This window comes from Corvus moneduloides, chromosome 30 (genome assembly GCF_009650955.1).
Source record: "Corvus moneduloides isolate bCorMon1 chromosome 30, bCorMon1.pri, whole genome shotgun sequence".
NCBI lineage: Eukaryota > Metazoa > Chordata > Aves > Passeriformes > Corvidae > Corvus > Corvus moneduloides.
Genome location: NC_045505.1, coordinates 488,366 through 513,616, shown reverse-complemented (window position 1 = coordinate 513,616; position 25,251 = coordinate 488,366). Strand labels below are relative to the sequence as shown.

Sequence of the window (25,251 nt, the reverse complement as noted above, 5' to 3'; positions counted from 1 at the left end):
CTCACCCCAGGCCGGGGTCCCCCATCCCTCCCCCCCCCCCGCCTCATCCCGGGTCCCCATCCCTGCTCATCCCCCAAACCGGGGTCTCTCATCCCTGCACCCCTCCAATCCCTAATCCCCGGGGCTCCCTCCTCGCTGAACCCCCCATTCCTAATCCCGGGGGTCCCACCTCCTCGCTCCCCCCCCCATCCCCCGTCGGGGAGGGATCAACACACTCCTTCTTTTTTCCCAGGCTTTTCTTTATTTTTCACTTTTTTTCCATTTTAATTTTCTTAAAAAAAAAAAAGAAAAAAAAAAAGGTGAACAATCCCCTCCCCGAGAGGAGGGGGCACCCCCGGGAACCCCCCCATCGCATCCCTCACCGCCACCTGGCACTTCTTCACGGCTTCACGGCTTGGGGTGGAGGGGCTGCACGCCTGGGGGGGGGGGGGGTCCCCATGGAGTTTGGGGGGGGGGGATGTCCATGGGCCACCGGGGGCACGGATGTGGCACCGGAGGGTGGCCAGTGGAGGGGGGGGCTCCAGAATGCCTGGGTGGGGCCCTTGCACACGCGTGGTCTGGGCTGGACAGGTGTGTCACACACACAGGTGGGCACGGCTGGGAGGCTGCAGAGCCCCCCCAGTGTATGGGGCGAGGACTGAGCCCCCCCCCGCCAGCACCTTGACACCCCCACCCCGTACCGCCTGTGACACCCCGGAGGTGACATCGCATGGGGCTGTGCCCCCCAATACACCCCCACACTGCCAGGGACCCCAGCCCAGCCCCCAGCAAGGGGGGGCTCCATGCCTGCACCCCCCCAGCTGCAGTAGGAGGGGTGTCAGTGGGTGGGGGGGCCGCAACCCCCAGCACCAGTTGTAGCCGGGTGGGGTGGTGATGGAGTTTCAGTGGGTGGGGGGGGGGTCTCAGTGGGTGGGGGGACCCCCAGGTACAGGTGAACCCCAGTGGTGGGGTCTCAGTGGGTGGGGGGACCCCCAGGTACAGGTGAACCCCAGTGGTGGGGTCTCAGTGGGTGGGGTCCGGGACCCCCAGCACCGGCTCTACCCCCAGTGATGGGATGTCACTGGGGGGGAACTGGGACCCCCAGCACTGGCTCTAACCCAGTATGGGGTACTCAGTGATGGGGTCTCAGTGGGTGTTGGGGACCCCCAGCACTGGCTGTACCCCACTGTGGTGCAAGGATGCTGCAGGGATGGGATGGCATTGGGGGGGGGGGGGGGGAGGGGAATCTGCAGCCCCCAGAGCCAACTGAATCCCAGGGATGGGATGTCATTGGAGGGGTCCAGGACCCCCAGCACTGGCTGTCCCACAGCCCAGCACAGAGATGCTCCAGTGATGAAGAGGGGGCCGGCATGGGGGTGACAGGGGGGCCCCGAGTGACGACGGGGACACTGCAACCCCCCATCCCCCACCCATCCCCTGCTCCACTGCCGTCAGCCGAAGTAGGGGTTGTCGTGCTGGAAGTTGTAGTCGGGACAGACCTTCTGGACCAGCTTGTAGTCGATGCTGAGGAAGGAGATGAAGATGCAGATGACCTTGAAGGGCTTGGCGCAGAGCCAGGCTGCGTGGCTCTGCGTGTGCTCCGTGAAGCACACCTTGGACGGGTCGTACAGGCACGGCTTGTTCTTCCGCGCCCGGTTCGTCTTCTCGTACTCCACGTGGCAGTTGAGCGCCTTGGCCGGGCGCCCCTCGGGCAGGGTGCTCTGCTGGGGAGGGGGCAGTGGCCGTGGCAGGGGTGGGGGGCCGGGCACCAGCACCTCGAAACCCACCGCCTTGGAGGGGGGCACGATGCTGACGGAGACGTTGCCCAGGCTGGAGGAGTTGTGTCGGAAGTAGACGCTGAAGGTGCCGTTGATGTGGTCGACGATCTTGCCCGTCACCAGGAGGCTGAACTTGAGCGTCTTGATGTTGAAGTAGAAGTCGCCCCACCCAAAAATCTTCTTGGTGCGGCTCGACTTGAGGGTGGGCTTGCGGTGGGCGCGGGGGCTCAGCAGCTCCCCAGCCGTCTGGTTCTTCTGCCAGTCCCAGGGGCTCCGGCCGGTGCCCGCAGGTGTCCCCGCACCCCGGGGAGGCTCTGCCGGGATCAGCCGCCCGGGGTCGAGTGCTGGGGGCTTCAGGGTGCCGTAGGGGACGTCCTTGAGGAGGCCGGAGGTGCCCATCTCTAGGTACCCCAAGGTCTTGGCGACGTGACCCCCAGCACACACCGTCTGGGGGAGAGAGGGCAGAGACTGCATGAGCTGTGCCTGTGCCCTTCCTCATCCTCCCACCTGCACCCTCCTCATCTTCTGCCTCCCTCCTCTTCATCTTCTACCTGCACCCCTCCTCATCCTCCTACCTACAGCCCCTTCCTCTTCCTCCCACCTGCACCCTCCTCATCCTTCCGCCTGCACCCTCCTCATCCCTCTGCCTGCACCCTCCTCATTCTCCTACCTACAGCCCCCTCCTCATCCTCCCGCCTGCACCTTCCTCATCCCTCTGCCTGCACCCTCCTCATCCTCCTGCCTGCACCAGCTGGGCCGGGACCACAGCGGCCCCTTCCTGAGGTTCCCCCGGTCGCCGGGATGGACACAAGTGAGCAGAGCCAGATGCCAGCCCTAGCCTGGGACCCCAACTCTGACGTGTCCCCTGTCCCTCATCCCCCTGCCCACCTGCCCCCCGTGCCCCCATCCCTCATCCCACTGCTCCCAGGGTGCCCGCTGCGCCCTCCTGCCCTGCCAGCTGCTCTGGCACGCGGGATGCTGCTCCAGGAGCCCCGACCTCGTCAATCACTGTCGCCCTGAGCTGGCAGGTGCTTGGCTGCTCTGGCAGTTTCTGCTCTGGATGACCTGGATCCCGGGGGGAACGAAGGAGGGGGAGTGGGGAGGGGGTGGTGAGCAGAGGCACCAGCTGGAAGGGCTGGGGGAGCGTGGGGGGCTGTGCTCTGGTGGGAAGTTGAGGCAGGCCCAGGGAATGGCTCCTGTCATCACTGGGGGCTCATCCTGGCATCACCCACCTTACGGAATGGCTTGATGCTGTTTCCTGTTTGGGAATGATCCCCATCAGAGATGATGGGGGTCCCATGACCCCCATCAGAGAGGGGTGAGCTCCCCATGCCCCCTCCTCCGCGGCCGGGTGAGTCAGTGTGTGGGGTGTCCCCACAGAGATAGAGCAGCACCATGGGGGGAGCCCAGCCACGGACCCCCACCCTCACTGCTGAGCCAGGGGCTCCGCCTGATCCATCCCTGGGATCCCCCTGAGGATCCATCCCTGGGATCCCCCTGAGGTGTGCCGGGCTGAGCCCCTAAATCTGCTCCGGTTGTGCTGTGCCAGAGAGAGGAACCCTGGGCAGGGCGTGCAGCCCGGCCATGCCCATGGGGAAGGGATTTGTGGTGTTTCAGCCCCTTATGGGGAGGTCAGGGTGTGTGGCGCAGAGCTGCAGCTCAGCATCCATCCCTGCACCCCCCTGCCCGGCCAGCCCCCCGCTCCCCCCGGCCCTTTCCAAGCGCGGCTGCTGCCTTCGCCCTTATCTATATTTCAACGCAGCTTCAAAGCCGGGCGCCTTCGCCAGCCGGAGAGGGGGGGCAGGACCGGGATGGTGAGATAACAAGGGGAGGGGGAGAGGGGCACCCCCCAGCTGGGAGAGCTGCATTTTTGGGAGGGGGGTGGTGTCTGCACCCCAGCTCTGCTCCATTGCTCCGTCCATCACGCCTGGGACCCCTCACACCCCACTCTGGGGAAGCTGAGGGGCACCAGCTGGGAGCCCCCCAAATCCTTCTGCACCCACGGCGAGGGGCTGGGGGCTTACACCTGCGGGGAACACGCACAGCAGCACACGCTGCCGAGCCCCCACCACCGGGAAGGATTTCTGGAGGTTTCTGAGCTCCGCGCTGGATTTCCATCTCAGCCAGGGCTGGGAGCCAAGGCTGGTCCCCAGCAGTGCCGCAAGTGCCCGTGCCCTCCTCCCCTGCCTCAGTTTCCTTTTGCAATGCCCCTCTCCATGATCCCGTGCAGGGCTGAGGGGGAATGTGATTGGATTGGAACGGGCTGCGATGGGAATCGCTGGAGGTGGCAACGCGGGAGGGACAGGGAAGGGACAGGGATGGGCAGGCAGTGGGGAGGGGACGCACTGGGAGCAGAGGGGGACAAACACTGGCAGCACCCGCGGTGCTCCTGGGGGCTGTGGGTCCCCAGGCCAGGCTGGTGCGGGACAGAGCCCGGGGCTGGGGGGCACAGGCCGGGCACGGACAGAGCAAACAACCCCCATCCCTGCAGGAACAGAGGCGCCCCAGCCCCTGCGAGCGAGGGGCCGGACTGGCAGCCCCCCAACCCCTCCAGTCCCTCGGCAGAAGCTGCTGGGGGAGCGGGGGATGAAAGGGAATTGCAGAGCAGGGCAGCGGCTGCGATGCAGCCAGGGCGATCGATTGCGGCACCAGCGCAGTCCGGGAGCGCGGGGGGACCCTCGCTGCCCGCAGCCCCCGCTAAGCCCGGGCCGGCCGGGGGGCTCGGAGCCTCCGGGCTCGGGGCAGGGAGGAGCCGGGCCAGGGACGCTTCAGCCACGCCAGCGCCGTGGGGAGCCAAGGTCACCCCCCTGCGCCCTGGCAGCGCTGTCGGCATTCAGGGCAGGTCCCGTGCACCTCGCGTTAAATATTAATGCTCCTGCTGTGCCGTCGGGGTGCAGCCGCGCACACGTGCCCCTGAACCTCCTGGACATGCGTTGTGGGTGCACAGGGGGTCCCAGTGCCAGCCCCCTCCCACCCTGTTCTCACCAGGAGCTGTGGCCAGTGCCAGGCAGGGCCGTGCCTGGTTCTGTGGCGTGGGGGGGCTCTGCTACCACGCACAGGTTACCTCGGTGTGCCTGAGATGGTTGTTTTTCACTGTCACATCTCACTGCTGATCTACACATCCCTGCCGCTCCCCTCCTCATCCTCTCGCCTGTGTCCCCCTCCTCATCCACCTGCCTGTGCTCCTCCTCATCCTCATCATGATCCCTGCGGCATCATTCCACGGCTTAGCTGCTCTCAAGCCCCTCATGTGCCCTTCTGTACCCGTATGGGGCTGCCGCATGTCCGCAGGCTCCGTGTGTCACCCCCCGTGAGCACACGGAGCCAGGCGAGGATGCGGGAAGGGCTGGAGGCAGCTGCAGAGGGACCGGGAAGGCTCTCGGTGCCGGCATCAATTTGGTTTGTCAGGCCCGGCAGTGATGGCCGCTCACATCCCATTTGCTGTTGGGGCCAAGCGCCGTCAGTTGCTCCCCCGAGACCCTCGGTCACCTTGGTGGAGGGCAGCGGAGCAGCATGGGGGGGGGACAGGGGGCTTGGCTGCCCCGGTGTGGGCTGGGATGAGCTCCAGCACCCCGAGAGTGGGGCTGGGAATGAAAGGGTATGGGATCAAGGCAGAAGAGCCCCACTAGCACTGGAGGGGGAGCAGAGAACCATGACAGCCCCCAACAAAGGCCTCATCTCTGCCACCAGCCTGTCCCTGTCCCCATGGCCAGTCTGTCTCCATGCCCACCATCAGCCTGTTCCTGTCCCTGTCCCCACGGCCAGTCTGTCTCCATGCCCACCATCATCCTGTCCCCATCCCTACCGCCAGCCTATTCCCACCCCCATCCCTGTCCCCATCCCCGTTCCCATCCTGTCCCCACACCTCGGCGGGGTCCGCTGGCAGCACGGGCACTGATCCGCTGCTCGGGGGTCTCCCGCTCTCCCCATGGGCGCGGGGTCAACCCAGCCTCTCCCCTGTCACCCCGGACGCCTTCGTTAGCGCGAGGAGATTAATTGGAGGTGGTGAGCGACAATCCCCGTGGGCCTGCTCCCCCCGGCACGCGCAGCCCGGGGCGCCGTGGCATTTCCAAAGGTTAGCAGCAAACAAGGTGCCTCTGACAGCTCCCATTTATCTCCCGGCGCCGCGCGGGTGCTAATGCGGTGCCGCGGTGCCGCGCCGGGCTCCGCGGGCCTGCGGGAGGGACCCGGCGTGCCCAGGCGTGTCCGAGCGGCTGCGCGTGGGCGAGAGAGCGCGGAGAGCTCCGGGGTGGCTGTTCCCGAGTCTCTGGGTGAGCGTGTGCACCCGTGGGTGCCGCAGGTGTGTGCCCGGGCCACCTCCGTGCCCGAGTGATGCGACAAATGCCAGCGGGTGCTCTCGAACACACGCGCCGCTCCACATGCAGCTGGGTGTGCACAAACACCTCCACGTGTCCTGCGTGGCCCTGCGAGCGCGTCTGTGTGTGCACACGCACGCGGTGACACACGCATGGTGACACGCACGCGGTGACACACGCGTGCACGGAGTGAGGTGCTCGGCGTGGCTGTGCGTCCCGGGTGACGCGTTCCCCTGCTCCCCGTGCACCCGCCCCCGTCCCCACCACCATCTCGTCCCCATCTCTACCATGCGTGCCCGCCCCCATCCCTGCTGCCAGCCTGTCCCCATCCCTACCAACAACTTGTCCCCATCCCCGCTGCCAGCCTGTCCCCATCTCTAACAACAACTTGCCCCCGTCCCCACTGCCAGCCTGTCCCCATCAATGCCACCGGCCTGTCCCCACCCCTACACCCAACCTGTCCCCATCCCTACCAACACCTTGTCCCCGTCCCCACTGCCAGGCTGTCCCTGTCCCTACAGCCAGCCTGTCCCAATTCCTGCCACCAGCCTGTCCCCATCAATACCACCAGCCTGTCCTGATCCCTATCCCCTACCTGTCCCCATCCCCACTGCCAGCTTGTTCCTGTCCCCATCCTTACAGCCACACTGTCCCCAACCCTCCCAGACAGGCAGGGCATGGCCTGCACACTGAGCTGCAAGTGGCCGCCCTGGGCAGCACTTGGTGCCAGGGCTGACGTGCTGCTGGGCACCCCTGGGCTGGCAGCGGGGAGCTGGGGGCACTGGGGACGTGGCACTGGGGATGGCTGCAGCCGAGGGTGCTGCTCCAGGCAAGGGATCAAGGGCAAAAGGACAGAGGAAGAGGTAACACACAGGGACAAGTCGGGACACACCCGTGCATGGCCACCCTGCCACGTGTACAGTCACAGGGATGGCTGGGTGGATCCTGCTGGGAGAGGGGCTCAGTGAGACCCCCCCTGAAGGCTTCCTCAGTCCTTCCTCTGCCTCTTCTGTGCTGCTGCGGCCACAACCCCTGATGGGGTGGTGGGCAGGTGAGCACGACACCCCCAGCACCACGACGGGCACTCCCAGCATTGGGATGGACACCCCCAGCATTGAGATGGGCACCCCCAGCACCAGGATAGGCCCCCCCCAGCACTGGGATGGGGCACCCCAACACTGGGATGGGCATTCCCAGAATCGGGACAGGAACCTGACACCAGCACCTCCTCAGCCAGAGGAGAGCCTGGATGAGCTCACCAAAGCCAAACCCACCAAATCCACCAAATCCAACCAAATCCACCAAACAACCCACCAAACCCATCCTCGGGTCCTTCCCGTGGTCCTGCTGGGGTCCCACTGCCGGTGACACCGAGGTGCTGCATCCCAAGGGCCGGTGTCACCTCCAGCAGAACCATGACCCGCACGGGGCCGGGGGGGTTGGCTTTGGATCAGCTGTGCCTTCACCCCCCAAACAGACACCTCGCTCCTCGCCAACAGAAAAAATATGCAAATGCTGCAGCTTTATTAACGCGCTCGGCACGCGCTGGCTAATAAATATTTCATAGCCCGAGTAGGACTTTTTTTCTCCCTCCTCCTTCTTTCTTTCGTTTTGGTTCCTTTTCCCTGTCACTCGTTTCCTGCCTTTTCTTTCCTCAGCCGTTGTTTTATTTATTTATTACTTTTAAGGGCTTCACGGTGAGGCAGGAGCTGGGAGGTGGCTGGGGGGGGGGGGGCGGGAAGCCAGGAAAAAATGTACATCCCGAGTCTCTCCCCCCACGGGTGAAAAAGGAAAGTGCTGTTAAGAGCAAAGGAAAAAAATATAATAGAAGGGAGGAGACGGCAGCAGGCAAAGGATTCGGGGCTTGTGTGACTCATTGGGCTGGAGGAGAAAAGGGAATGAATGGGAAAACAGGAGATAAACGGAGCGGGAGGGGGAGAAGGGGTGCGGGTGGGTGGGCAGCAGCCAGCAGAGAGGGGACACGGGGGCGGTGGGGGACGGGGACATGTGGCTGTTGGGCATCTGTCACCCAGCAGCCCCCTGAGCTGACCAGAGGCCAACAGGCCTGGAAACCCCTTGATTGACTTCAGAGGGACCCAGCTGCTTGTGGGGGTCACTGAGGCGGGGGCTCCTGCTGGTCACCCCCAGTCACGCTGTGCAGGACGTGGGGACAGGGGCAGCTCACGGGGACGGTGTGTGGGGACAAGGAAGTACAGCCAGCAGGGGCGGGTCCCAGGTCACTCCCACACCTCTGGTGCCAGGGGATGGCCCCCAGGATACCCACACTCGCCCTCCTCGGCCCTGCCTCAGTTTCCCCCCAGCAGAGCAGGCTGTGGGGTTCCCTCCACCCCTCTTCCAGCTCTTCAGCAGGTGAGGACTTTCCAGGGCTGCAGAGAGGCAGCGGATTCCCCCAAGTCCCCCAAAAACAGGGGGACCCCAGGCCCGCAGCGACGCAGCCCCCACCTTCTGCCCGGCTGCTCCCCCCCACCCCAGCCACCCCCACCCCTCGCCTCACCATTTCACTTTATTATTGCAATAAATGTAGCCATAAAAGTGGCAGGTATTGGCGCGCACAGAGATCGCTGCTTCTGAGCTATGGAAATGTAATTTCGAGTGTGCCCGGGAAATTTTATAAGATCGTATCAGGCGGGATCATAAATCGCATTTCCAGCCCCCCCCCCATCCACCCTACCCCCCTGGATGAGACAGGGCCAGTGCGAAAGTCACCAGAGAGGAGGTAAATGCCGGCCTGTCCCCTCGGTGAGACCCCATCCCTGTGGCCCCCACCCTGCACATCTCCCCCTGACATTCCCGGAGCCAGCTGGGATTTGTTTCCCCAAGGAAGGGGGGGCAGCAGCAAAGACACAGCTGTCCCCCGCACCTCCCAACAGTGGGCTTTGAGACCCTCCAAGAGACCCCCCAGGAGCGCTGGGGACCCTCAAGGGCATCGCTGGCACCGCAGCTCCTCTGGGGTCACAAGGACCATGACCCACCACAGCCGGGTACTGAATCCCACCAGGAGCAGGGGACAGGGTGTCCCTGCAGCTCAACGTCCCCTGGGACCCTCCTCACGACCCCCAGGGCTGGAATCAGCCGCTCTTTGCAGCCACCACCCAGCCCAGGCTCCGGCCTCTTGCCGGTGCCAGGTGAGGCGTTGCTCTGCCTGCTGCAGACGGAGGCTCCGCTGCCCTGTGCCGGAGGGCCCGGGGGGGGACAGTGAGAGGGTCTCCCCCACTGTGACATCCACCCAGCAGCCGGGACGGTCACGGGGGTCACACGGGATCTGTGCACAGCGGGGTGCGCTGGGAATTGATTTGGGATTGATTCGCGTCCCTGCTCTGTTCCTCCACAATGACTTTCCTTTTGCAACAGGGAAAAAGGCGGGGGGGTTGGGGGGGGGGGGGGGGGCACGGGGACGTGATTATTCCTTCAGCAGCAATCCAAGCGGCGGGAGAGGAAGCTTCATCTTTCCTGGGCCATTTACCTCCAGCGCCCGAGCGCGAAGGCTGAGCCAGGCACCGCGGCGAGGCTGGAGCTCGGCCAGGGCAGGGGGTGGGAGGGCTCCAGCTGCGGGGTCTCAGCGCGGCGTCACCCCACGCTTGGGCCACCGGCTGCGGGGACCTTGGCTCCCTGAGAGGAGGAGATGTGGATGCAGAAAGGATGGGCAAAGTCATTAATCTGGGAGTGTTAATTGGCAAGGGTGTGATTAGTGGTGGGGGCTCAGCTGGGGGCTGCTGTGGCAGGGGGGGAGCACCTGCCTTGCCCCCCATCCCGGCTCGGCCACCTCTGCCAGTCCCCAGCGGAAAACTGGCAATTAAAAAGAGGAGAGAGAGGGAAAAGCAATAAAACGGGACCCGGCTTGGAGCCAGAACGACACCGGGAAGCACAAGGGTGGGTGGGTCTGGCTGGGGGGCACCCCTGGGTGCCCCCCCTCCCCAGCCACTGCTCCCCCTCCTCGGTGAGGCTGTGCCAGCCACGCTCCAGGCTCCAGCCTTATTGAATCTCCCAGCTTAGGGTGCAAAGGGCACCAGAGGGAAGAGTTATTAAAAAAAGGGAAATGAGTCGCTTGGAAACCTTCTTTCGGAATAACAGTGTGTGTTTGTTTGGCGATAGATTAGCTCAGCCATGCTGAGCACACAGCACCCGCCGCAACGGCGGGCGGCTCAGGGAGCCGCAGAAACGGCGACAGGGGATGTATGGAGCCGATCCCGGCCCCGCGGGCACCGTCCGGGCACCGACCCGCCGCAGCCGGTCCCTGGAGCTCAGCACCCCCCGGGGCCCCTGGCCAGATGGGGCTGCAGGGCAGCACCGCCACCCAAACCTCACATCCTCTTCTCTGGCCCCAAATGTGCTGCACAGCTCCCAGCAACGAACCGGCTAAATTCCCCCTGAAAATGGGAGCTGGGGGGGGGGGGGGGGGGGGGGGGAATTGGGGTGTCCTTGCATGGAAAGGGCTGACAGCATCTGCTAAGAGCAAAGCCATCTGTCAGCCAGCAGCCCAGGAGACAGCTCCCGGGTGACAGCAAGGCGAAGGAAGGGGTGAAGTGGATGAGTTTGGCATCCCGGGCCACCAGCCTCCGGCTGGCATGGCCACCGGCCGAGAGAGGCAGCATTTTCCTGGGAAGGGTTAACCCAAGAAGGAAAACCTGCCAGCAACACTCAGGTGCTTCACAGACAGCCGCTGTCTCACCTGCCTGTGCCAGAAAGGAGGGAAACCGAGGCACGGGCGCCAGGGGGTATGGGGGGGCACATTCTGGCAAAGGCAGCAGGGATGGAGCAGGGTGAGGAAAGACACCGTTGTCCCCAACCTGGTCCTGCTGTGGCACCCAGCCACCCCATCTTGGCTTCATCCTGGTGTTCCTGCCCGCTCCTGCCTGCTCCAGGGCCAGCATCACCCATCCTCTCCACTGCTGAACCTTGCTCAGTACTGGGTGGGGGCCACCCCATCACCAGGACATGGGGCACCCAGGGCCAAGGATGGCGTCCGCCTCCCAGGAAGGCCAGGGGGACGTGGATTGAATCTCCTTTCCTTGATCCAAGGCCAGCTGTGTCCAGCTGAGGGCCCTGGGTGCACCTGGGGGACTGGCTGGGACCCTCGGCAGGGGGGAGCCAGGCCAGCCCCACCCGGAGGGACCCCCAAGATTTAATGCTCAAGGAACAGAAAATAATGGGATGCATAAAAATAACGCAGGAGCCTGGAAAGGCTGGGGAGGGGGGGATGTCACTTGCAATCAGAGGTGGGCTCGTCCCCCTGCCTGTTCCGGCACTGCCAGCACTGCAAAGCCCGGGCGGCTGCAGCCACGAAGGGTAGGGTGCTGGGAAGGGGTGGTCTGCACCCCCGCAGTGGGAACAGCACCCACATGGGCTGGGAGAGTTTGTCCATCCCAGCCGGGATCGATCCCAACACACCAGTGTCACCCAGCAGGGACTGTCAACCAACCCACGGCCGGGGGCTGACACCCTGGGGGTCCCACACGCTGGGGGTCCCACACCCTGGGGGTCCCTGCCTTCCCTCCTGCGCAGGGACAAGGCTCTGCCCTGGGGTGCAGCCCCTCTTGCCCCTTTGCCCGGCGCTCCCACCACAGCCCTGGCGGGATGCGGCACTGGGAGCCCCAGTCCGAGGCACCCACTGGAGCCAGGGGGAAGCCAGTGGGATCCCCCCACCCATCCAGCTGCCTCCTGACCCCCAAAAGAGATCGGGAAAGTTTCTCCCCAACAGGCCCCAGAGCGCCGAGGGGCAGGAATGGCTCAGCTACCCTTCCCTGGCACCCGGTGGGCCCACGGCTGGGCAGACCCCTGCCCCTCCCGGAGCACTGGGAGGGGGGGAGGGTCCTGGACCCCCACCGCAGAGGGGTCGGGGCTCAGGGCATCTCCCGGGGTTACCCCTGTGCAGGAGCCTCCCGCACCCTCATGCCCACCCCATGCCCCAGGACGTGCCTGTGTCCGTGGCCCCCAGCTTTGAGCCCCCCGTGCCCCCCCTCAGCACCGCAGCCTGCGTGGGCGGGGGGGGGGGGGGGCCAGGGCAGCGCCCTGCTCCGGATTTCATCAAAACAAACCCATTTGTCTTGAAGCAGCTACAGCACCGACAGATGCTCTGCAATGGATGGACACGGGGAGGGGGGGGTCACGCCGAGCCACCCCCACACGCGGGCACACGTTTCCCCCTCCCCACGCAGGGAGCAGCGTGCCAGCGAGAGACAAGTTGCAGGAGCCTTTGCCTTGGGGGGGTCGGGTGGTGCAGGGGGGGTGTGGGGGTCCCTGATGTGCATCCAATTCCCGAGAGGGAATTGACTCGTTTGATTTTATTCATGAAACACAGAAAGTAAAAATGGAGTGTCAGGAAATCAGATCTGCTGGGTGATGAGCCCGGCCCCCCCCGGCTGGGCTGGGGGGGCTCCATCCCCCCCTCCTGACCACCACGGATGCAGCTGTAGCCCCCCGAGGGGCTCCAAGAGGAGGTGGCAGAGGGGGGACACGCGGGGGTGAGTGGCCTTGGGAAGCTTTGAGTATCTGGGACTGGGGGACATTTTGGGGGGGGACTCTGCAGGCGGGGGGGGCTCTGCGGCTGCAGCCGCTCCCCAGCTCCCGCAGACAGGAGGAAGGGGGGAAAACAGGCAAAGCTCCCTCCCCCAGGCCTGTCCTGGGGGTGCGTCCACCCCATGGCTGGGGGGCACTCGGTGAGATGGGGATGGGGTGGGTGGGAGAAACCCCCCGGCAGGGCCGAGCCCCGTGCAGGGGCTGAGCCCGAACCGAGTCGGGACAGGAATGAGGCGTCGCCTCTGCAGGTGGTTTTGGGGCTCACACCCTTGGCAGAGCCGGGGAACAGCTGGGCCCCCCCCCAGTCCCGCGTGGGCCCCCCCCCGGCACGGAAGTCACCCTGCTGCCCGCTCCCCAGGTGCGCTGCAGGTGCGGGGAGCGGGACAAGGGCACCCCCGACCCCCTCGCGGACCCCCCGGGCAGAGGGTCCGACCCCCCCCAAGAGAGGCCGCTCCCACGATCACGCCCGGCGCTGTCTCGCTGCCCCCCCCCCCGCATCTGCCAGACGGCGCCTCCCGCGCTCTGCAACCGAGGGGGGGGAGAAGCTGGAGGGGCTTCACCGGCCACGGGACCCCCCCGAAGCTCCCCCCGACATCACAACTCTGCCCGAGCTCCGGGACAGCCCCGGTCCCTCCAACTTGGGGAGGGGGGGGGACCCCCCATATGCAACCTCTGTCCGCCACCCCCCCCCAACTCTCCCATTCACCCCCCTACGACCCCTCCTCTCCGTGTCTGCACGACCCCCCCAGGGTCGCGCTTGACCCCCCCAAACCGTCTGCTGTTTCCGTGACTGCCGGAGCCCCCCCAAATGCGCGACATCCCCCAAACCGCACCCCCCCCCCCCAGCACCGACCCCCCCCACACACACACTGCACGACCCCCGTCAGGACCCCTCGCCCCCCCCCCCCGGATTTGTCCTACGCCCCCAATAACTGCACGATTCCCCCCGGTAATCGCCCCCCTGCCCGGTAACCGCGCACCCCCGCACGCCCCGCGGCGGCGGCAGCTCGCCCGGGCGGGGGTCCCGGATGCCCCGTACCTGCAGCAGCAGCAGCCCGGGCCCGAGCAAGGGCAGGCGGCGGCGGAGCATCGCGGGGCTCCGGGAGCAGCGGCGGCGGCGGCGGCGGCGAGGGGCGGCGGGAAGAAAGTTGGAGACTTGCGGGGCCGGGCGGCGCCTCGGCGGCCCCGCCAATCCCGGCCGGCGGGGGGGCACCGGGGGGGCGGCTCCGGGGGCGCCGGGACCCCGCACCGGCCCCGCGCGCACCGGCGGCTCCGCCACAGACCGGGGCAGAGGACGCGGGGAGAGCCCCCCACCTCGGGGTGCCTCCGGTCCTACTCCCCCTCCCCCCCCGCATCTCGGGGTGCCCCTGGTCCTACCCCCCGCCTCCTTCAGCATCCCGGGGTGTCCCCGATCCTGTCCCCCCGCCCCTTCTCCATCAACCCGAGGCGTCTCCGGTCCTACCCCCCCGCCTTCCCTCGCACCCCGGGGTATCCCCAGCTGTGCCCCCCCCCCTCTTCCCCATCGCCTCGGGGTGCCCCTGGTCCCGCCCCACCTCTTCCAGCATCGATGGTGCCCCCGGTCCTCCCCCCACCCCTTTTCTGCGACCCCCGGACCCCGGGAGACCCCGGTCCTGCCCCTCTCTCCCGGAGACCCCGCATCCTCCGGACCCGCTCCTGGCTCCCAATCCTCCGGCATCCCGCGGTGCCCCCCTCCTGCTCCCCGCTCCCCCAGATGATCCCGAACTTGTCCCCCTCTCCCCCCGCCCCCCGGGATGCTCCCGGTCCTGCCGCCCCCCCGCTCCATCTCCCCGAGACCCCGCTGGAGGCACCGGGGGGACACCGACGGTCCTGCCCCTCCTGGGGAGGGCAGAGGGTCCCCCCCTGCTTGACCCCCCAAAACTTCAGCAGGAAGGGAGGAGGCACCCTACGGAGGGTCTCTGGGGGGCACCCCAGACCCTGCCACACCCGAGGGGGTCCTCTTGTCCTGCACCCCCACCCGCGTCGGGCCGGACACGCCACCTGCGTCACCTGCACGGACACATGCGTGTGCACATGGACACGCGTGTGCTCAGCCCCCAGCGCCGTGCCCGGCCCCTCTCCCAGGGGTTCTCACCCCCCCGAGGGGTTTTCACCACCCACCCCCCCCCACCGCAGCCCCCTCCTCACCCCATCAATTTATCCTTATTCCCATTATTATTTTATTACTGCGATTATCCCGGAGAGCTGCCGGCGGGGACTTGGCATCGGCAGGGCTAGGGGCATTTGGGGGGGGGGGGTCTGGGGGCACTCAGGGGGGCTTGGGGCACGCGGGGGTGGTGGGGGCACGCGGGGAGGGCGCTGCAGAACCGCGTGGACATGCGGAGACGGAATGGTGAAAGGTAACGGAGAAATGGGAAAAGGGAAGGGAGAGGGCGAAGAATGAGGAAGACGGAGCCGGGGAAGAGAGAGGAGCGAGCAGAGCCGCGAGGAGCGGCGCGTCCAGAGGTCCTGGCATCAGCGGGGTCCCAACCAGCCCCAGACCAGCCCCGTGGGGGTCCTGGCCACGTGGGCACGTGGCCCCTTCTCCCCGGGGTCCGCAGCTGGGGGTCAGAGGAGCCTCCCCCACTTCAGGGAGAATTCCTCCAACCCCCCGCCCCCGCTTGCTGCTGCCCCGGTGCCAGCGCTGCCGGTGGGTGTGAGACCCCACTGCCAACCCCACAGCCCCCCGCGGCTCCCTGGCCCCCCACTTCCCGCACCGCAGGAGCCTCCGCACCCCTCTCCTCTCCCAGAGAGGTCCCCCAGGGACCCCAGAGCTGCTCCCCCCTCTGCCACATTCACTCTGCAGAGGATTGGGGTGGCTGAAGCCTAGGGGGCTGTGGGGGCACCCAGACCCCTCGGGAGCTCCCCCTACATCGCCAAGAAAACTCCACGAGGGGATCCCGGTGTCCCTGATGGTCTCACGGGGGAGCAAACAAACACCGGGGTCTGAGAGGGGTTGGGGGGCTCAGGAAGAGCCCCCCCCCCCTTATTAGCTCACGGGGCTGAGATGGGAGGGGCAGAAACAAGCGGGGGGAGGGTGGGGATGAATGGGGAAGAGGGTGAAAAATAGAAAATATTGAAGGAAAAAGATAAAAAGGGTTTGGAGGGGGAGAGGGGAAAGGGAGGAAAAACCTCGGGAGGAGATTTAAGAACCGATAAGTGAACAAAGAGCTGGTATTGAAATAGATCTGAGGCCGCCGGCACCCGGCGCGGGGCTGGGGGGCTTCAAAGGCAGTGGCTGCGGGGGGCCGGGGGCTGCGCCGAGCTCGGTGATGATGGGGGGGAAGGAGGGGTGGGCGAGGGGCGACCCGCTCCGCTGAGCCACCGGCCGGGGAGGACTGGGACCTGCCATGGCCCTGGGGGTCCCTCACAGCCACCTGGCACGTGGCGAGGCTGCGGCCGATGCCACGAAGGCTCGACGCCCTGAGGGCTCAATGCCGAGAGTGAGGCCGGCCCGAGCCCCCCACAAGCCCCCCGGGGCGGCCACGACTCCCTGCCCACCGGTCTTGCCCACCGGTCCTGCCCACTGGTCCCTGCTGCTGCCCTGGGCGTGAGGGGTGTCCCAAATGAGCCCCCCACCCGCAGCGCCCCGTGCTGTCCTGGTCACCCCTGTGGCTGTGGCAGGGCAGGATGAGAGGATCGGCCCCACCGTCCTGCCAGACACGGGGGGACACGGAGTGGGGGGCACACGGGGGGCTCCTGGTGGGCACAAGGGGGACACGGGGGAGGGACACGGTGGGTATGTGGGAGGGACACACACGGGAGGGGAAAAAGGGAAGAAACACGGGTGGGGATGTACGGGGGGGGACACAGGGGCACATGGTGGGACATGAGATGGGACACGGGGGAATACACAGGGGACACACAGCGGGGGGGCATGGGGGACACTCAGGGTGGGCTTATGGGGAGGGATCCATGGGGCTGTACAGGTGGGAGAGGCGGGGGACACTGGAAGATACACGGGGGGATACACGTGGGGGTTCGGGGACGACACACGGGAGGATTGGGGAGGGGGGGACACGGGAGGGACAGAGAGGGACATGGGGAGATACACGGGGGAGTCAGGGAGGACACGGGACGGGATACGGAGGGGCCACATGGGGAGACATGGGGCGACAAGGAGGGGGTCACACGGGGGGTCACACGGGGGGGGGCAGGGGATGCACGCGCTGCCCCCCCCGCCCGGCTCCGTTCTCGATGGCGGTGTCGCCACCTGGTGGCAGCTCCCGGGACTGCGGGCGCCGCCGGTGCCGGTTCCCGGTGCTCGGTGCCGGTTCCCGGGGCTCGATGTTCGGTGCCGGTTCCCGGTGCTCGGTGTTCAATGCTCGGTGCCGGTTCCCTGTGCTCGGTGCTCGGTGCCGGTTCCCGGTGCTCGGTGCTCGGTGCCGGTTCCCGGGGCTCGATGTTCGGTGCCGGTTCCCGGTGTTCGGTGCCGGTTCCCGGGGCTCGGTGTTCAATGCTCGGTGCCGGTTCCCGGGGCTCGGTGCTGGGTGTCGGTTCCCGGGGCTCAGTGTCCAGTGCCGGTTCCCGCTGTTCGGTGCCGGTTCTCGGTGCTCGGTGCTTCCCGGTGCTCGGTGCTCGATGCTCGGTGCCGGTTCCCGGTGCTCGGCGCTTGGTGCCGGTTCCCAGCTCCCGTGCTGGGAAAACCCTGTGTGCCCCCTCACCCCACCTCGGTGCCCCCCACTGCACCACGCGATGGAACAAGAGGTCCCGGTGGGATTCTCCTGCCTTACAGCAGCCACCTGCGACCCCCCACCCCGTGACCCCCCCCTCCGAGCCCCCTCCTCTCCACACCCCGACCCTCTCACTTCCCGGGGCCAGGACTGGCACCTCCGGGCTTTGAGGGCATCACAGCTGTGACCCCCGGAGCCCGGGCTCCCCCCGAAAGTGCTCCCCAACACTCCCACCCACCCCCCCCAACCAGCAGCCTGTGCTTCAGTTTTTAAAAATTTTATTTATAACAATATCTGTTTTGTTTAGTTGTAAAGTAATCCAGCAAAAATTATTAAAACATTTCCCCCCAATAAAAGGATGGGGTCCCCCCCCGCCCCCCCCACATGCGTTTATTTATTTCTACTATAAAAGCTAGGTCATTTCCAGGGGTTTTTTGTGGGGGTTTTTTTGGTTTTTTTTTTTTCTTTTTTCCTTTTTCCTGTTAAAAAATGTGCATGTCGGAGAGCGGGCGAGGGGCAGGTGAGAGGCTGGAGCGGGGGGCTGAGGGGCTGGGGACCCCTCCCCCCCGCACCGCAGCGGGGCTGGGGGCTTCATCCTGGCCCCTGTAACAGTCGGGCAGAGAATGGGGGAAAGGGAGGCAGAGAGAGGGAGGGGGGGATATGGGGGGGAAAGGGGGGGGAAAACGGCAGTGGGGAAGGCAGGGAGGGAGGGAGGGAAGGAGGGAGGGGGAGAATGGGGGGGAAAACGGGGGAGGGAAGGAGGGGAATGGGGGGCTGGGGGTGGATCGCAGAGGCCAAGCTGCAGGAGAAGGGGGAACCCGGGGAGCAGCAGATTTCGGCAGGGGAAGGAAACGGAGTCCCTGGAGAGGGGAGCTGCTGCAGTTGTTGGGGGGGGGGTGGGCAGGGGGCGTTGGGAGCCTGTGGTCCCCGCTCTGCCTCCCCCCGACCTGTGCCCCCCCGGAGCAGTGACCCCACGTGTCCCGTCAGCCCCAGCCCCGATGTGTTCGCCCCGGTACCGTGACACCCCGGCCTGTGCTGGGGGCGGGAGGGGGTGAGGAGGGGTGGGAGGGAAAGGGGAAGAGGAGGTGGGGGGGCCCAATGTAAAGAGATTTAAAATAAACCAAAGCCGGGTCTGGCAATGAAGACGCCGAGGCCTGGGACCGGGGAATATACAGGTAATAATACTGCTCACATAGAAAAGTAATAATCCTTCATTTGTACATTTATACAGCGGCTCGTGGCCCCCCCCCCCGGCCCCCCGCCCGCCCCTGAGGCGGGAGCTGTGCCGGGCCCGGGCCCCGCGGCCCCTCGCCCCCCACGCCCCTATGCCAGGGGGTCTGCCAGGTCGTCATCCCCCCGTGCCAGCAGCTCCCGCTTCTCGTCCGTGCTGGCCAGGGAGTTGCGGCTGTTGTGGGCGCCCATGTACAGCGTGGCATAAACTGGGTTGGTGAAGTTGGTGGGCTGCAGAGGAGGGGGGGGAGCAGGTGGGAGGGGGCACGGACATCCCCCCTGGCCAGAACTGCCGTCCCCAGGGGTGCTCCTTGCCCTGGGGCGACTCGGTGAGAGCCCCCACCAGCTGTGACCTCCTCCTGGGACACGGGATAGCCCTGCCGGCCCTGCCTGCAGCCCCCAGTCCCAAAGGCTTTGTGACCCCTCACAGCCCCCAGCCCCAAAATCTTTGTGACCCCTCACAGCCCCCCAGCCCCAAAGGCTTTGTGACCCCTCACAGCCCCCAGCCCCAAAATCTTTGTGACCCCTCACAGCCCCCCCAGCCTCAAAGGCTTTGTGACCCCCTCAGAGCCTGCCCAGCCCCAAAACCTTTGTGACTCCTTGGAGTTCTCCTAGTCCCAAAAATCTGCGAATCCTCAGAGCCCGCCCAGCCCCAAAGGCTTTGTGACCCCCTCAGAGCCTGCCCAGCCCCAAAGGTTTTGTGATGCCTCAAAGCCTTTGCGACCCCTCCAAGCCCCCAACCCTGAAGCCTTTAAGACCTTCAGAGCCCTGCCAGCCCCAAAGCCTATTCAGCCCCTCAGAGCTCCCCCAGGACCACAGAGAGCCCTGAGAGCTGCAGCAATGTGTCCCCCACCCCAGCACCCCCCACTTTGGGCAGGACCCCGCAGAGCTGACAGCCCCTCACCTTGTCAGGGTCCAGGGCGAAGTCTGCGTCCAGCAGCTCCCCCACGTCGTCGTCGGGCTCCCCCTCGTACATCTTGTAGGTGGGATTCCCGATCTCCACGTTCATGGCACCGTTGGTCATCCGCTGGTGCTGGAAGCCCTTGGCACTGAGGTGGGCGAGGCAGAGGGTCAGTGCCAGCGACACCCGCCAGAGACAGCTCCCGTCCCCTCCACCCCACCGGACTCACCCTTTAATTCTCCACTTGTACCAGACAAAAGCCACCACAGTGAGGAGGATGAGGAGCAGCAGGATGGGGATGACGATGGAAGCTGTTCCTGCAGGAGGAAGGCACGGGAACAGTCAGAGCCTGGGGGGGCGGGGGCAGCGCTCACACACCCCCACGCCAGCTCCAGCAGCCTGGGCTGGCCCTGTTCCCCCTCCACCACAGCACGGGGTTCAGGGGTCGCACAGGGGCACTGGGTAGCCCTGGATCACCCACAACAACCCCCCTGGCGTGGCGTGGTGTGGAAGGGGGGGGTCACACACTGCCCCCCACCCCCACTTACGGCTGCTTTGCTGCTCGCCCACGACGAAATCCTCGCAGCGCGTGCCCGTCATCCCCGCGGGACACCTGGGAGCGCAGGGAGAGCACCGGGATTAGCGGGGCAGGGCCATGCAGGGAGGGAGGGAGAGGAGGGCACAGACCTGGGGTCAGGCTGGGGCGGGGGCACACAAATGGGGGTGTGTCAGTGACGGCTCGGGGGGCACACAGCCCGCCTGTCCCCCCCTCCCCTCCATGCCCCCCGGTCCCCTCCTCTTACAGGCACTCGGGCAGCTGGGTCTTGTCGCTGATGGAGCAGGTCCCGCCGTGCAGGCAGTAATTGTCACAGGTCAGGCAGCTCGGCGCTATCTTCCCATCAGGGCAGCTGTGGGGCACAGGGGATCAGCCCCATGGGTACCCTCTGTGCCCTCCCGGATGTTCTGTGCTCCCCCCAGCCCCCCAGGACTCGGCTGTTGGCTCATCCCACTGGCACAGCTCACGGCTGAGCTGCATCCATGGCTGGGACACCGGGATGGGCTTTGGGGTGACACTGAGACACCTCCATCTCCTCCTCCCAAGACCACCAGGTCCCCTGGATTTATCTGCCCTAAATTACTGACCCAGCTCTGGCCGATCCTGCCACAGGGGAACAGGTTTTCTCTGGGGGTCTCTGTGCCCACCACCCCTTTTCCTCCCTCCAGCTCAACATTCCCAGCACCTACATGCAGGAGACCTCTCCGCTCTGCTTGTTGATGCTGCACTTGCCCTCCTGGCACCGGGAGCACTTGTTCTCCTGGCACTGGGCGCCCTCGAACTGAGGGGGGCAGCGGCACTGCTTGGCACCGCTGGCCGTCATCTGGCACACGCCGTCATTCTCGCAATAGTCAAAGCACTGCCCTGTGGGAGACGAGGGTGTCAGAGCGGGCAGCACCCTCAGAGGGCTGCTGGTGGCCCCAGTCCCCCACGGAGCACCACCACTGCCCACATAGCATCCTCCAAAACAGCGGGATCTGGGAATCCAATCCCATCGGTGCTGTTCCCAGAGGTCCCCAAGCACCTCCAGAAGAGGGGGACCAGGGAGCCCAACCCCTGATGCTGTCCCCAGGGATTCCCACACAGAGGGGGGGACCTGGGAGCCCAATCCCTCTAGCACTGTCCCCAGACATCTCCAGGTGAGGGACAGCCACCCTCCCGATGCCCCCACTGCTGTCCCCACCCCGTGGCACTCACGGTACTGGCAGCGGTCCCCGATGAAGGTGGGCAGGCAGCGGCAGGTGGGCTGGTTGCCCTGGTTGACGGTGCAGCTGCCGTTGTGCTGGCAGTAGTCCGTGCACACCTGCTGGTTGCACCGGGGCCCGGTGAAGCCGGTGGGGCAGCGGCATGTCGGCATTCCTGGGGATAAGACCCGTTAGCTCTGTGTCCACCTGTCCGTCTGTCTGTCTGTCCGTCTGCTCAGGACCGGCCGTGACCCCCCCAGCTCACCCGAGGGGGAGGCAGCGCAGGTGCCCCCGTTCTGGCAGTAGTCCCAGCACTGGTCAATCTGGCACTTGTCCCCGTTGTAGCGTGGCTGGCAGCGGCACTTGGCCTGTTTGCGGGCGTTGAGGAAGCAGCTGCCGCCGTTCAGGCACACCAGGTCGCACGTGTCAGTGGTGGGCACTGGGAGGGAGGCATGGAGGGGCTGGGGGTGAGCAGGACCACACTGGCAGGACCCAATCCCCCTCTTCATCCTCATCCTCTCCTCCTGCCGTGTCACCTACCGACGGGGGAGACGGTGGGCGAGGGAATGACCACACAGGTGCCGTTGTCCAGGCGTTTGCCGTTGGGGCAGGTGCACACGGGGCCGCTGGGGCTGAGCAGGCAGAGCCACTCGCACTTCTTGCGGTCACAAGGGTTGGTCACTGCGGGAGGGGAGGGCACAGGCGGTGAGGACGGCAGGGAGAGGATGACGGGGTGGCGACAGCATGGTGACCCACAGCCCTTCTTGCTCTACAGCACCTCTAGGACACTCCCCTCCACAGCCCTGTGCTGTCCCTCCCATGCCCTGGGGTCACCAGCTGACCGCTCACCACTGCAGCTGGACTCCCCCAACCCACCCCACCAACCCCCTGCTTTGCCCACCCACACACCCCCACTTTGGGCAGGGAGCTGGGGGTCTGCGTCCCATCTTCCCAAGCTCTGCCAACACTCCCCTCACCCTCTGGCACCTCACATCAGATACCAAGCCCTGGCACCTCCCTCCCACCCCAGGGGGAGCAGGGTGGGAGTCCCGAGCCCACACACACCCTCAGGCTGCTTGTACTGGTGGTAGAGCACGACATCGGTGGCGTGGTTGAGGCCGGACGTCAGGTTGGTGACAGCCTTGTGGCCGAACTTGTGAATCTTGAAGATGCGGTTGTTGATGTAGGTGACGCCGTAGATGTAGTCCTCGAAGATGTCGATGCTGAACGGGTGGCTCAGCCCTGGGGAAGCCAGGAGGGGACATGTGGAGGCAGGGATTTGGGGTGGGTCTGAGGCCGGGGACCCCCATGGGGCACCCCTTACCCTTCTTGTTGTCGATGGCCACAACGGGGTCGGTGCCGTTGAGCCGGATGCTGCCGATGACGGAGAGCTTGGCGTCGGCCCAGTACAGCCTCTCGTTGTGGTAGTCCACGGCCAGGCCTGAGGAGACACAGCCCCCAGTGAGCCCGCAGCCCACCCTGAGCCCCTCCTGACCAACTGACCCACAGAGCAGCCCCATCACCCTTCTGCCACGGGGCTCCGAGCCCCCAGAACAACCCTCCCCAACACAAATGGTTGTATATGTCCCCATCATGGCTTTTGCCCCCCTCCTGTCACCTGTCTCTCTCTCACCTGTTGGCCACTGGATGTTGTCCTGCACCAGGGTCTCCCGCAGCGTCCCATCCATGGCGGCCGTCTCGATCTTGGGATGATTGCCCCAGTCTGACCAGTACATCGTTCTGTAGGGACACAGGCAGCTCATTCCCAGGGGAATGGGACAGCCCAGTGACGAGCCGGAGAAACCCTCCTATGTTGTCCCCACAGTGTCCTGGAATCACCAGGTAACTCTGGGGCAACTCGAGCACACACAGAGAGTGACACTGGGACATGGGGAGCTGCCACCACGGGCGGGCTCATGGTGAGGGGAGCAGGGTGACGGCTGGGCAGAGGGATGGGACAAAGGCTCAGGTCTCTCACCCCCGCAGCGGGTCAACCACGATGGCATGGGGCTCATCGATCATCCCCGAAATCAGCGTCTTGCGGTTCTCGCCCTTCATCTGCGCCACCTCGATGACGTCCCGCCCTGAGTCCGTCCAGTAGATGTTCCCGGCCACCCAATCGATGGCGATTCCCCGCGGCATCTTCAGCCCTGAGATCTGTCCAGGGAGAGCGGGGACAGGTGAGGGAGGACACGGAGGACACCATCAGCATGTCCGTGCCGTGCCCTGGCAGAGCTCGCTCACGTTCAGGTGGGTGACGCCGCCGTCGATCTGGCGCCGGTTGCGGTTGGAGGCGGTGGAGGCGGAGGAGGAGGCGGGCAGCTCCCGGTACGAGATCCTGCCCGTGTGCCAGTTGGTCCAGTAGATCTTGTTGCCCTTGACGTAGATGTCCATGGCGTCGATGCGCACGTTCTCATCGCCCTGGAAGGCCGGCTCGTAGGCCGAGTTGGGGTTGAAAGGGTACATGCTCCGGATCTTGTTGTCGTCCGCAATGTAGAGGATCTGGTGCTCGGAGCCTGCAGAGGAGGAGGATGAGGAGAGTTTGGCCTGGCCTGGACTGGGAACACGGACTCAGCCAGGAACGGGGGCTCAGCCAGGAGTGGGGGCTCAACCAGGAACGGGGGCTCAGCCAGGAGTGGGGGCTCAACCAGGAACAGGGGCTCAACCAGGAACAGGGGCTCAGCCCAGCTCTCTGGTGGGATAGGGACAGGGTCACTGCAAGCTCATCATCGCCTTGGAGCTCTCTCTGTCCGGGATGGACAGACTGACAGCACCGGCAGGAGGATGGAGGGAAGAGCACAGGGGTCCCATTGGAGCTCCGGGGCACGCAGGGGGGTCCTGGGCACACACAGAACCCATGTGGGTGCCTGTTTTCTCCTGACCTTCCGCCTTGCACATGTTGTCTGTCTTCATGAAGTTCTTGGCGCAGCTGCAGACGTGGGAGCCCTTGGTGTTGTTGCAGAGCTGGGAGCAGGTCCCGAAGCTCAGGCACTCGTTGATGTCTGGGCAGCGGGAGATGGGATCAGGGGGAGACCCCAAGGGTGCCCCCACAGACCCCGACTCTGCCCCAAGGACACAATTCCTGCCGCCCGAACTCCATCCCAGCTGTGAAATCACATCTCACCGATGCCAAACCCCACAGCCCGATCCTGAGCCCTCTCCAGCAGCAGCAGGAAGTACCTTGGCAAAAATTCTTGTCCGGCACCTTTTGGAAGCCTCTGCGGCAGGTGCAGTACGAGGTGGACTGGGACTGGACGCAGTGGGCCTCGTCCCCACACATGGTGGTGTTGGTCATGCAGTCGTATGACTTGTGCTCTGCAGGGGGATGCGCCGTCACACGCGTGTCACAGCGAGTCCCCCAGCCCACACCAGGCCCCCGGCTCCCCACCCACCGTGGGAGCAGGATTCCTCATCGGAGCCGTCGCCACAGTCATCGAAGAAGTTGCAGCGGAGGTTGGCGCTGATGCACTTCTTGTTCCCACACAGGAACTCGTTCTTGTCCTGGCTGCAGCTCTTGGGCTTGGCTGTGGGTGACTCTGCGGGTGGGGGGCAGCAGTTGTGACCCCCCAAGTCCCGGGCACCCATCCCCACAGGACCCTCTGGGAGCAGGCAGGGACTCGGGACCCTGCATCTGCACCCTGATTTTGGGAGGGAAGACCGGACAAAGCCAATCCCAACACCTGGCCTGAACCCTGGGCTCTGGGATGACCATCCCGAGGGCTGTAGTGACCACGCAGGCACCCTGGCCAGGCGGGCACAGGGCTGTGCCCGCGGGCAGCTCCACTCACCGCAGTCCTTCTCATCCGTGTTATCTCCACAGTTGTCAATGCCGTCGCACTGTCGACCGATCCACAGACATACCCGGTCGTTCTTGCAGCGGAACGGTCTGTTGGGGGGACACTGGAATTTCACTGCACCAGCAAACAGAAACAAACGGTGACGGTGAAAGGAGACGCCGTAGCCAGGCTGTCACACTTGTCACGAGCTGCTGCTCGGCCTCTGCCCGCTCTCCGGGGAGGGCTGTCCCACGCGGGCGAGCGGGCTCCGGAGGCTGAAGCAAAGAGACTGAAGCAAAGACA

The 25,251-nt window shown here is 65.6% G+C and overlaps 2 protein-coding genes across 7 annotated transcripts in view; both read right to left on the bottom strand.

The window, feature by feature from the left end:
- Window positions 1-259: 259 nt before the first annotated feature.
- Window positions 260-13,722, bottom strand: NXPH4 (neurexophilin 4). Its single transcript, XM_032093970.1, has 2 exons — window positions 13,650-13,722; window positions 260-2,204 (listed from the first exon to the last, which is right to left on the bottom strand). The coding sequence occupies exons 1-2, from the start codon at window positions 13,698-13,700 to the stop codon at window positions 1,431-1,433; spliced, it is 825 nt and encodes a 274-aa protein (XP_031949861.1). The 5' UTR covers window positions 13,701-13,722; the 3' UTR covers window positions 260-1,430.
- Window positions 13,723-18,460: 4,738 nt separating this feature from the next.
- Window positions 18,461-25,251, bottom strand: part of LRP1 (LDL receptor related protein 1) — a 78,683-nt gene continuing 71,892 nt past the window's right edge. For 5 of the 6 annotated variants that reach the window (XM_032093858.1, XM_032093859.1, XM_032093860.1 and 2 more), the window contains 18 exons: window positions 24,961-25,083; window positions 24,565-24,708; window positions 24,353-24,487; window positions 24,055-24,174; window positions 23,417-23,688; window positions 23,151-23,329; window positions 22,806-22,912; window positions 22,497-22,613; window positions 22,238-22,414; window positions 21,713-21,853; window positions 21,438-21,611; window positions 21,186-21,347; window positions 20,678-20,852; window positions 20,236-20,340; window positions 19,981-20,045; window positions 19,662-19,749; window positions 19,436-19,580; window positions 18,461-18,762 (listed from right to left, as the gene is read on the bottom strand). In XM_032093858.1, coding sequence (XP_031949749.1) covers window positions 18,625-18,762; window positions 19,436-19,580; window positions 19,662-19,749; window positions 19,981-20,045; window positions 20,236-20,340; window positions 20,678-20,852; window positions 21,186-21,347; window positions 21,438-21,611; window positions 21,713-21,853; window positions 22,238-22,414; window positions 22,497-22,613; window positions 22,806-22,912; window positions 23,151-23,329; window positions 23,417-23,688; window positions 24,055-24,174; window positions 24,353-24,487; window positions 24,565-24,708; window positions 24,961-25,083 — 2,567 coding nt within the window. In that variant the 3' untranslated portion in view covers window positions 18,461-18,624. Of the gene's footprint in view, window positions 18,763-19,435; window positions 19,581-19,661; window positions 19,750-19,980; window positions 20,046-20,235; window positions 20,341-20,677; window positions 20,853-21,185; window positions 21,348-21,437; window positions 21,612-21,712; window positions 21,854-22,237; window positions 22,415-22,496; window positions 22,614-22,805; window positions 22,913-23,150; window positions 23,330-23,416; window positions 23,689-24,054; window positions 24,175-24,352; window positions 24,488-24,564; window positions 24,709-24,960; window positions 25,084-25,251 lie in introns of those variants that run through there. The other variant, XR_004237046.1, reaches the window with a different exon arrangement.